Source organism: Plecotus auritus, assembly GCF_963455305.1.
Source record: "Plecotus auritus genome assembly, chromosome: 1".
Lineage (NCBI taxonomy): Eukaryota > Metazoa > Chordata > Mammalia > Chiroptera > Vespertilionidae > Plecotus > Plecotus auritus.
The window spans coordinates 57,058,034-57,070,317 of record NC_137770.1 but is presented as its reverse complement, the minus strand read 5'-3'; the positions used below and the strand labels follow the sequence as shown (position 1 = coordinate 57,070,317).

Genomic DNA, 12,284 nt, shown 5'->3' with positions numbered 1-12,284 from the left:
CAGGGGGTCCACTCTGAGTGCAGGACCCCTTCCCAACACAGAGTCATGCCAAGGGGAGAAGTCAGCTGTGCCCTCGAGAGGGGAGGAGAGAGGCTCTGGGGGTGGACACACCACAGCCCTCTAGTCCCGGAGAGCAGTGCCTTCAGTAAGACAGTGACAACAGCAAACACAGGCTGAGACCTGGGCACACCAGGCAGAGAGCTGAGGACACTGTGCACCAGAGCTGCTGCCCACACACTCCGCCCCTAAACCTCCATCCCCTCATCTGCAGGAGGAGGAAACTCTCGCTCCCAAATACCATCTTGTGAGGAGCTGCACCACAACCACGGGGCCACATGCTGAAGATGTCGATGGCCTCTTTGATACCTAGAAACTGCTATCGGGTCTGCTTCTGGCAAGAGAGCTGGGGAATGACGACAGAAGGTATCTTCCAATATCTACATACTCTCTTGTTGGCTTTTGAGTTTTGAACCTACTGCATGCAATTAACTATTCAAAAATAACTAAAATAATTCACATTTAAAGTAAGAGGAACCCACACACACAGTTTCCCAGTCCAGTTGAATCAAAATATCCAGACAGGAAATGAGGCAGTGTTTTAACCAATTCTCTAACGTGACTCTGGTGCCAGGTTCAAGGACGCTTGCCTGCACTTGAGGACAACACTTCCCTCCACACAAAGGACCCGTTTTACAGATAAGAAAACTGACCTCTGAGGGGGCCAAGTTACACCCGCGCGTAGGAACAGGACAGCTGGTAGAATCTTCGTTTCCAGTGCCCAGCTCTCCAAACCATGAGACCCTCTTTTTCCCACTGGGGCTCCCAGAATCCTCCCCTCCCAGCACTACAAGAAAGGCTCTCCTTGTCCCAGGCCCCTTGCCCTTCAAACCCTGCTTTCTGCTCGCTAACCTGGAAACCTGGGTGATGATGTGTTTAGTGGGTACTAATGGGCTCATTGGCTCCGTTAAAAGACACTGCTTGAACCCTTCTGGAAACATTGGCAATTAATGGCTGTGTTTTGCTCCTGGTAAGTTCATATGGAGGATTCACTACAACAATTTCCCCAGCATGCTAGCTACCCCAGGAGGCAGAGGGGAAAGAGCTCTGTATTCAGTCCCCGGCCCTGGGTTGAAATGTTTACCGTGTGGAAGTCATTTCTCTTTTTGCCTCGTTTCCTACATATGTAAAATAAGGACATTCGACACAATAATCTTAAAGGAACCATTTAACTCTTAAAAATCTATTCCATAACCCCTGTCTGAATCTTTCCTTTCTGTTTAAATCTATGTTTCCAATGACAGGCCCTGGACGATTCAATAGTCCTTTTGGAAAAGAGTTCCCGGCAACATGGGTGTTTTTGAGCTCGGAGCCCCACCAGCATGGCTGTAGCCATTTCAGGGTCAGGCGGGCGGTCCAGGGAGCCACTCCGTGCAAACGTCAGTCTTGATCACAAGAAAGAAGAAGAGCTTGGGATTCACTTTAAGACACTGAAGCCAAACGAGAGTTAAAGATGGAAGTGAGCCGTGAGAACTGAAGAAGGCGCAGCCCAGGAGACGCGTGTGCGCGCAGACACGCCTGCTCGCCATGGTTTCTGCTCCTGCCGCGGGGGGTGCGTCTGAGAAAGGGATGGTCCGGAAGAGATGCCCTATTTTTCATCCCCTGGCAGGACCCCTGGTCCAGCTGGTATGCGGAGCCTTAACCTAAGGCTTTCCTCCCACTAAAAGGCAAGTCAGTGCTCCCAAGGAAGGCAATGCTCTCTTGCCAGCCACACACCCTGAGTGTCTACAAGCTTATCAGATCTTTTCATGAACAGGTGTGTTTTTTATTATTATTATTGTGATAAAATATACACAACATATAATGTGCCATTTTCACCATTTTTAAGTGGCAAGTTTTGTGGCATTGAGTGCATTCCTTATTGTGCAACCATCACCAGCACTGTCCCCATGACTTCTTATCTCCCCAACTGAAGCTTTCTCATGCCCCTCTCCCCACCCTTGGCCACCACCACCCTACTTCCTGTCTCTATGGATTTGACTGTTCGGAGCACCACGGGTAAGTGGAATGGTGCAATGTATTCCTTTCATGTCTGGCTTATTTCACTTGACATAATGGCATCACAGGTTCAACCATGTGCTGTCATGTGTCAAAAATCCCTTTTTAAGGTTGAATAAAAAGAGATGTGTCTATACCACATTTAGTTGATTTCTTCATCCACTGATGGACACCTGCATTGCTTCCATCTTTATTGTGAATAACACCTCTGTGAACATGGGTGTGTAAATATCTGTGCCAATTTCTTCTGTGACTGGGTTTGGATAGGGGTGGGCAGGCCATATCTGGCAGGCTGAAGCATTGCAGGCCGACTCCATATTTCAGAGTTTTTTCCACAGCCTTCCCATGCAGTGAGTGAGTCCTCTGGCCTCCCCACCATCCGGTGGCAGCCACTGTGTCGGACACCCCCAGGCTTTCCTTTCCGAGTTGGGAGGGCCTGGCCCAGCGCGTTTGGTGGCTCCGTGGAACGTTTTCTCACAAGAATGGACCTTCCTGTCTCCTCGGCTGAGGACACGGATGTGTGACTCAAACTCACGTAGAGCACATCTCCCGAAATCTCACTGACCTTCAAAATAGGAAAGAATTTAATTGGAGGGTATGGGAACCTCTCTCCTAGAGAAGGGCTTTAAAGGTTACCCAAACATTTCTGAACAATGTGTTGAAGAGACAAGACTAAAACTGTGGTTTAGTTTCCTGAAAAGAATTCCTGACAAGCTATTTGTTATAGAGCCCTTGATATCACTGAGGGTAAGTGGAAAAAAAAAGACAAGTGTTTCCAATATGTGCATGGCTTTGCGCATTAAATTATTTGTTATCTTTGAGAGGGAAAAGGGGAAAAAAGCCAAATCAGAATCCTGGGTCATCATGCCCCGAGCCAAGCCCTCGGGACTGCGTTCACAGAGTGGTTTTACTTTCCCCAGGTTTTTTGAGGTTATTGAGTCTTCTTGTGGGCAAGCCTTGTAACTAGTTTGTAAGAATAGCAGTTACTTTTTTATTATTTTTCAATCCTCACCCAAGGATATTTTTTCCCCACTGATTTTGAGAGAGAGTGAAAGGGAGGGAGATAGAGGGAGCGGAGTAGGAGGGAGTTAGAGAGAGAGAAAAACATGGATTTGAGAGAGACACATTGATTGGTTGCCTCCTGCACTTTCCCTGACCAGGGCAGGGGATTGAACTTGCAACCCAGGTATGTACCCTTGACTGGGAATCAAACCCTCGACCTTTTGGAGTGAGGGCCAATGCTCTAACCATTTAACAACACTGGCCAAAGTGTTAACTTATTTTTTAAACATATGAAAGCCAGGACAACATCTTCTGTGTTAAGAATTCTTCTCTAAAACTCAGTGTTTCCACAGAACTGACTGGGAGCAGACATGTGATTTTAAATGGTCATCATCTTTGTAGTCTCCCAGCATTCACATGAGTTCCAATTCCAATCCCACCATCTAAGGCCACCTTTAAAAAACATTTATTTTCCAATTACAGTTGACATATAATATTGCATCAGTTTCAGGTGTACAACAAAGTGATTAGATACTTATATCCCTTCTGAAGTGATCACCCTGATAAGGCTAACACCCTCCAGCATCATAACGTAGTCATTGCAATATTATTGACTATATTCTCTATGCTGTACTTTACATCACCATGACTATTGTGTGACTACCAATTTATGTTTCTTAATTCCTTCACCTTTTTCACCCAGCCCCCTAATCTCCCTCCCCTGTGGCAACCATCAGTCTAGTCTGCTCTCTGATTCTATGAATCTGTTTCTGTTTTATTTGTTTATTTACATTATTTTATGGGTTCCACATACAAATTAAATTGTATGGTATTTTTCTTTGTCTGACTTATTTCACTTAGCATAGTACTCTCTAGGTCCATCCACGTTGTTGCAAATGTAAGGCCACCTTCATGTAGGTGTCCCCCTGCCTGGCTCCCACATGGGAACCCAAAGCCACAAATGTGCTCGTCCAACCACAAGGTAATGTGAGATCTGCAACCTCTTCAGGACTACAGCTCTAGTGAATACTGATTTATTTATTCACTTTTATTAATCACTACCATTTTATTGTGATCTTACAATGGCCAGATTAAGCACTTTACACACAGTTTCTGTTCCACTCTTAGAACAGCTGTGTGAAGTAGGTCATTTTATTGCCCCATTTTACAGGTGAGGAAAACTGGGAGTTTGAATAGCTAATTTCCCAAGGGCACACAGCTAGTGAATGGTGAAATACTTTAAAACTCTGCTCCTTTGCCCACTAGGGAAGGTCTTTCTGGAATTAGAGTGTGTCCGATGTGAACTTGAAAGACTCAACATGTGATGGATGGACAACCCTACACACACACACACACACACAGTCCCCAGCCTAGGCCTGACAAGCTCCTGCCCACCTCCCTTTGGCAGGGCAAAGCACTCTTTAGCACACACAATTAGGGGCAGTGGGGGTGGGAGGGGACATCGCTGTGAGCTTAGAGAGTGTCTGTGGCCATTACACCTCCCTCAGGGCTACTAGGGAGCATGAGCTAATTGTATTAACAAGTAACATCTGGAATTTATTCAATTTTACACAAATCCTGTGTTGTTTATGAATGAACCTGGGATCTCAGCTGTTTAACAAACAGACCCTGCCCATGGGTTTGCCAGCTCTGGCTAGAGCAGCGCCGTGGGTCCTTGTCCATTGCTACTCAGCTCCCCCCAGGGAGGCTTGAGGGTTCCTACCCTAGGTCACCAGACAGGAGGGACTGGGACAGGTTCTACATTGTCCTTCCACAAATAGGACATAGCTGCGTGGGATTGGAAAGAGGGGTCCTGCCAGGGTCCTGGGGTCGCTGTGTTTGGCTCCAGATGGGGTCGGGTTGGAGGGAGAGCTATTCTGTGCATCTCAGGACTGCTTGGGATGGAGTGCTTTTTATCCTGCTCAGAATATAAAATATGAAACCAGCCGCCCATCTCTGCAAACAGACTGCAGAAACAGTGTTGCACAAGAAATTAGGCAGCCCAAGCCCACTTGATAAATAACATCTATTTCATAAGAAAGAAAAGAAGGACAGGGACCTGCTTTTGAGAAAGAAACAGAAAAGGTAGGGCCCAAAGGCCCTGAAACCATTAAGAGGCAATGGGGCCCAGGCCACCGTGGTTTCAGGTTCCCCCTCGCTACATAGATAAATGGCCAACGGAAACATTATCCAAGCAGTTTCACATCAAAGGCTAAATGGCAAGCCGGTCTTCTTTTGAATCTGGCCAATAACCAAGTGAGAATCAGACATGTACATGTTTAGGGAGAGGGCTTCAGGCTGTTCCAGAGTGGACTCTCCCATACCCATTCCCAGCCAGTCTCCACGGAGGAGCACTCGCTGCATAAGACACGCAGGGTGGCACCCACAGCCGGCCAAGCCTTCGGGTCTTGTAGGCACCCTACAGAGCGGCTGAACAGTGTGTTAAATACCAGGACCAAAGCCTGGGGAACATCGGAGCTGCACTCATCTCCCTTGCCCCTAGCTGGCTGGAGGAATTCCCATGGGGTCCACCTGCCTGGAAACCCACAAGAAACCTACCCTGGGGGGTCAGGGTCTACCCGATGGCCTCAAAGCTGGGGGAGAAATGATGAATTCTCATGACCTGCTGACTTATCGGCAAAGCAACGGAATCATTTTGTTTTTACTCTCCGTAGTTGTCTAAAGTTGTGTGTCTCCGAAATACATGAGCCATGACGTGGATGAATCCTCACTCAGCTTTGGGAGGCAGGCAGGGCAGGAGCGATCATCATGATCCCACGGAGGCAGGGGAGGCCCACGGAAGTGAAGTCACCCACCCAAAGATGCCAGCTTGTAATGGCCTATTCGGGGCTCCAAGTGAGGGCTTCTGATCGCTTGTCCAACCCTCTGATGCAGCGTGCTCTTCACCCGTCTCGTCGCTAGTCAGCTACAGCTAAAGAGGCAGCCCATAGGGCAGGAACAAAGTCTGTGTGGAGATTCTCCCCAGCAGTCTCGCTCTGTCTCCTCTACACCTTTCGCAATTCTACTCCCACGTTGACACTATTCCATGTCCAGTTTCCTCCTGCCTGACCTCAGCCAGCTAAGCTAGTCCAGCTCCAGTTTCTTCTAACTCAATGTGACATGTACTAATTGTGGGTTCACGTCCTCTTTCCAGGGGGTCAGAGCGGGTAATGGCTTATTGGTAGAGTCCGCCCTATGGCTCAGGGAGGCCTGGTGGCTGCAAGGCTGTTGCTGAGCCCGGGCCTGTGAAAGGCCTCCTCGCGCACGGCATAAAGCACACACATGGCAGGGGTTGCTTATGCCTCCTCAGCCCACAGACCCAGCAGTCTCTACTTCATAAAGGAAGAGAGAAAGTCAGGGTCTCCTCACGTCACCATCAACCTCTACCCTCTTTGCTGCCTGCCTTCTTAAGCTCTACCCTGGGTTTCTGGGGGGCACAGCTGGTGCAATCTCCTCCTACTTCTCTCACTACAGCCTCCGTTTGTTTTGCTCAGCTTCTTCTCGCTGGCCCTGGTTTTTGTTGTTGCTGTTGTTTTCTTGTTTTTTGTTAATCCTCACCTGAGGATATTTTTCCCATTGATTTTTGGAGAGAGAGAGTGAAAGAGAGGGAGGAAGGGAGGGGGAGAGAGAGAGAGAGAGAGAAACATTGATGTGAAACCATGGATTGGTTGCCTCCCACGTGTGCCCCTATGGGGCCGGGAAATGAACCTGCAACACAGGAACCTGCCCTCGACTGGGAATTTAACCCTTAACTCTTTGGTGCATAGACTAGCGCTCTAACCACTGAACACACCAGCCAGTGCCCGGTTTTGTTCCTATTCCTGCACTCAGAGCCATCCCTTTTATGTTCGTGCTGTAGTTCGATCACCTGAGCCAGGTTCTGATCCCGTTTCTAAATGCCTGCTGGAGATTTCTCTCTAGATACCTCTTTATCATCCCAAAATTTCCACGTCCAAAGCCTGACAGCAAGACTTTCTTCCCAAAACTTTGTTCCACGTTTCAACCTCTGGGGCAGTGGTGCTGCCATTTCCTCACTCAGCTGGGCTTGAAAGCTTCCTCACCTACTTTTCATCTTTCATATTCATTCATCAGGCTCTGGTGATTGATATCCTGGTTTGTTTCCTTCCGTTCCATCCCCATGACCAAGCAAGCATTACACCAAGCTCATTCATAATCAGTCTGTGTCTCCTCTCCACACCACTCCACAACTGCATGCTCTACCCACTGCCTCATCACTTCCCACTCCAAAACAGCCAGAGATGCCTGCTCCCTGTGACGTGACCTCAGGGCAATGGCTGCCCCAGGCCCTCCACAAGCCGACCACTGCCAGCACGTCAGGCCTGCTCTGGCCCGTCATCTCCTCTCGGTCACACAAGGGTGCCTTGGCCTCGCCTCTGCAGCTTTGTAGCTTTCTCCTTTGACCAGAAATTCCTTCCTCTTGCTTCCTGGCCTATTGGAATGACGTCCTCCCAGTTCAAAACCCACCTCTTCTACTGACTTCTCTTTGTCCTCTTTTCTTGGGTGCCTTCCTGTTCTCCCACACAGTCCAGTGGGTTCTGTTTTTTTCTGTTTCTTAGTCCCTACATTATAATATCTTTGTCCTTTATTGACTAAAATGTCATGAAAAAGAATGAAACCATCGATGAGTGCACTGAGTGTGTTTTGGAGGAAAAGGTACAATGGAAATCTCAGGTGTTAACAATAAGCTAAATGCAGAGGAGTTTGGGGGCCCTGTTCTCACAAACGTGGCTACGTAGGGAAAAGACCGAAACTATGTAGTGCTGATGACAAGTGACCGATGGGTGTCTCTGTTTCATTAATGACATCTGTGATGCCACCTGCATTTGCCTGTATGTCAGAATCATAAAGGGAGGAAGTTTGAGGAATGCTATGCTTTGAAGAACAAAGTATGTCTATCTTCTAATTCCTGCTACAAATAAGCTCTACAAAGGCACCTGCCCAGAGGACTTCAATGCTTAGTCTATGCCCAACTCCTTCTCATTGTCTTCCTGAGCATGAAGGAGATTAGCAGGAAGCCTCTTAGAGATCGAGTTCAGCCTGGCGCCCGGGGACTGCACTCTCGCCCACACCACTGGCTCCTTTGAGGGACAAGACACAGCAGTGAGAGCGCCGAATCCCAGCCACAGTAGCTTTCCTCTGTGGCCACGTCACCACTTTTTGTGTGTGTCTCACGAGACCTGGACTTGGGTGGAGATTGGAAGGAGGGGATGTGCAGGTCTAAAAGGGTGGACGCCACTCCCCAAAAGCTCAACTTTGAGAACAGAGACAGAGCAAACAAGCTGTAGGTGGTGGTACAGTCATCCGACAGCTTCCTTTTTACAGCTGCAAAATGTTGCATCAGACAGTCAGCCTCGACTTCATTTTGCTTCGGTAAATACAAATGCAGCCATGCTAAGTGCCATCAGCAACGTGAGCTCTCACCACGTAACCACGTTTGTGAGAACAGGACCCCCAAAACTCCTCCGCATTTAGCTTTCATGGGGGCTATTTTGAATGAAAATTGTTACTTCACGTGTTTCATACGTAGATGGTTATACGTGTTTGCCACATAAAACCATACGCACACACACATTCTAAGTCATGTCAGAAAATGAGGGTGTTGTCTGTCCTGCCTCGTCCTGTAAGAACACCCTCCCAGACTTCTGCTCCTCACCAGAGAGCAGCACAGCTGGGTGCCCAGCCCCCGGGAGAGGGATGTGCATGTGCTTTGTGTGACACAGACTTAACAAACACAGCCAGAGCCCTGAGGAGTACACAATATAAATGCTTTATTGCTAGCACAGAGGTTTCTTCTTAAGTAAATTAAAAGAAATAAATCTTCATTTTCACATTCTATATTGCAGTTTGAAGGTAACTAGCTGGTTAATGGGTATGTTCACTTGGACACACGCTATAAGGGGAGAGCATGACATTCACACGGAGGATCAGACACGTGGCATCCCTCAAGGCATCAGGCCACGGAATGCACTGTCGTAGGTAAGTAACAGCAAGGAGGGATTTCTTTAAAACATGAACAGACAAGGGTTATAAAGGGAACCCGGTATGGTTAGAAAGCAGAAACAGTTAAATACAGAAGGCTATATATGTGTTGCCCACATTCCATATACTCTAGGTTATGTTTGGTACTTTTAAATAAATGATCTTCCTCTAGGTTAGAGATGGGGTTGGATTTGGCAGCTGGAAGGAGGGAAGAAGAAAAGAAAGCTGACACTGCTCACATCACACTGGTGGGCTCACGGGAGAGGAGTGCGTGGCTGGGAGGAAAGGGGGCCAGCCTGCTTCTCACCCCCGCTCGGGAGGCCGGGAGGCTGAGAGGCAGGAACGGTCCATGGAGGGGCCACTGCATGTGGCAGAGGAGCTCTGGTGCAGCGTGGCGTCCGAGGCACACTGGAACCGTGCCAATGGGAAAGAAGACCGCCAGGCTTGGCCAGATTTCCCAAGGTTCCTGCCAGTGGAATTGGGGCATTTTAAGGCATGAGAGGCCAATAACCATAGCACTGGGGGGAGCCATTGGTGGTGCAGTGGGGGCTGGGGTACAGGAGAAACTATTGATCCAACCGCAGAGGTAATCCACTTAGTTAAGAATTGTCAAGCAGTGTTGGAAACATAATTATTTCTGCAAGGCACCCAGCATTGCCTTTCTCCAAATGCTCGAGCCTACTCAGATTACTTTGGTTGACTTTAAGATAAACTTTGGAAAAGATCTTATTAATCTATGAGAACAACCCACTCCCTGCCTTATTCTAGAATAGCCAAGGAATCAAACGCAGGTGTGCACCCCCTCCCCCAAACATTCCCAAGCTCAGAAGCTGGGAACTACACACGATCTCTGCATCCCCACCTTCCTGGTCCTGCCCTCGTGCTACCCGTGGATGTGAGAAATCCAGGCTGGGTCTGCAAAATCCCCAGTTCCTCCTTCCTTACTGGTGTACCTGCAGTGTACCAGCTTCTGGCATCGTCAGTCTGGCCTGGCTCTAACTAAAGCCATTTCAATATTTTGCTTTGAAGAAATGGATAACATGAAACGGTAATTTGGCTGCAAAACCTTGGAAAATTGTTCCCGGCCCAAACATCTGCCCCAAATGAGCTCAGCTGAGCTCTCTTCGGAGGAGCAGGGACAGGGGAGGAGCAGGGAGTGCCTGGACCAGGAAAAGGAAGCCGGTGGGAAGGCTGCCTTTCCGTAGGACAGTGGTCAGCAAACTCATTAATCAACAGAGCGGCAAACCGCAGCTCACGAGCCGCATGTGGCTCGCGAGCCGCCGTTTGCCGACCACTGCCGTAGGAGGAAGGATCTTGTGACAGAAGGCATCCAATAACACAGCTCCCTATTCAGCCCCACCTCAGAGAGATACTGGGTGTGCCGGCAGTCACCTCTTCATCCCGCCCTCCCCAATATTTGGTATCGTTCGGTGATCCCCCAGAGTGCCAAGAAACTGTGCCCAGCTGGCTTGCTTTAGTGATGCAGTGACTGGCCTGGCCTATGTGTTATCATTTTCATCTTTAAATAAGGACCGAGTATCAACTTTGGATTCCTGAGAGCTGGGCCCCTCAGGGAAAGCAGAGAAGGGGGGTCGTGCAGGCGGCCTTCACCTTCCCTCTTGGCATCCTTAGGAATTCTTCTGGGGGATCTTTACTGTCACAGTCTTCACTTCGGAGTACTCTCGCAGGCCAAATTCACCCCTGAAAACAGAAAGGGGCAGTGTCAGTCACCAGGCCCGGCAGCCCCACGGGAGATGCCAGAGTCCTGGGAGGTGCAGCTTGTTACCTGCTACCAGCAGGCCCTGGGGCTCCTGTAGGAATTCCTAATGACGCCCAGCCCCATGTGCGGGCTGGGGAAGCCGTCATCTGTGAGCAGTCACCGTTTCTTAAAGGTAAAGGATGATCTGTCTTCACAGTATTACACACAAAGGCCACACTTCCCAACTACTCAGAAACAGGCCAGACGTTCGCCGTGGCCAGCAGTCACCAGAGACCCTGGCTGTGCTCCTGGCTGGGCACCACGGTCAGCGGCAGACCCAGTGTCTAATGCCTGGGCTGTTTCTACCGCAGGGGTACTGGCTCCTCAGGACCATGGCGTGCTTTTCTCTTCCAATCCCGGTCCTGCCCCTGGGCCCAGGATGTGTCTGTGCTCTGATCGCTCTCCCAGAGAGCGGGTCCGCTCTACCTGGGAGGAGACCAGGAGATCCCCAGGCTAAGGGCCTCTGGGTTTGGGATTCTAAATCCCTTCTTGTTGGCTCTTAGATCTAATACATGGAAATGAACCCCCAAGGCCTATCGCGGCAGAGCACAAATCACCTGAAATGCCTGAAAAACATCATCCTGAATAAACAATGTCCGCAGTAATCAAAATAACTGACTGAAAATGACTGGGGAGCATTTGAGATCTTGCTCCTTGGCATATATTGTCAAACAAACTCTTAGGAAAAATGTTTTAGAAGATGGGAAGTGGCAGTAAGCTGTCACCCCCCCAAACCCCCGCCCCAGACTTTTCTTCAGCCACTTTCCTTCCTGGCTCACAGGGACCTCTGGGATCTTGGTTATAGATCCAGGATTGTCATTCATCTGGTGAGCAAACATAACTGAGCTATGACTATGGGCAGCACTGCACTTGGCTGGGCGAAGGAGGAACTAAATAACGGCTCCAGGCTCTGAGGAGCATGCTGGTGGCTGGGCTGAGAGGAGGGTGGGAGCTGGTCACCTGGCCATGAGGCCACAGGAGACTGCGGCCGCCCTCCCCAGCCCTCTGGACACTCTCAGAGGCGGCTTGCAGCCACTGCTCTCAGGCTGCTGGGGTGGAGTGAAGCCTTGTGACTACGATGCAATTTGTCTTAACTTTTCTTCTCTAGTCCCTCCCATTCTTACCTCTTTTTAACTGTCTTTTATTCTTTTCTTGATTTCACTGTAAAACCAAGTATGTTCTATTTTTTCTTTAAAATGCTTGAATTTTTCTCCTTCTATTCTCGGTAAAGTCACACCTCCATGAAGCTTTTCCTGACACTCCACAGAAGCAGCTGCCCTCCCTCTGTGTTTACAGAGCCCTGGATCCACCTCTAGCACAGCCTGTCACCAGGAGGGCTGCCTGAGCTTCCATCTCCCCACGGGCTTGTATCTCACTGACCGGATTTCCTGCCCCACCAACCTAGTGCACAGCCCACAGCACCTCTTCCTGCCCCACCAACCTAGTGTACAGCCCACAGCACCTCTTC

At 49.2% G+C, this 12,284-nt stretch overlaps 1 protein-coding gene across 2 annotated transcripts in view; it reads right to left on the bottom strand.

Moving 5' to 3' along the window:
• Positions 1-8,823: 8,823 nt before the first annotated feature.
• Positions 8,824-12,284, bottom strand: part of ALDH1A2 (aldehyde dehydrogenase 1 family member A2) — a 96,155-nt gene continuing 92,694 nt past the window's right edge. Inside the window, exons 13-14 of one of the 2 annotated variants that reach the window (XM_080649335.1) lie at positions 10,669-10,758; positions 8,831-9,523 (exon numbers count right to left, since the gene is read on the bottom strand). In XM_080649335.1, coding sequence (XP_080505461.1) covers positions 10,686-10,758 — 73 coding nt within the window. In that variant the 3' untranslated portion in view covers positions 8,831-9,523; positions 10,669-10,685. Of the gene's footprint in view, positions 10,759-12,284 lie in introns of both variants that reach the window. The other variant, XM_080649334.1, reaches the window with a different exon arrangement.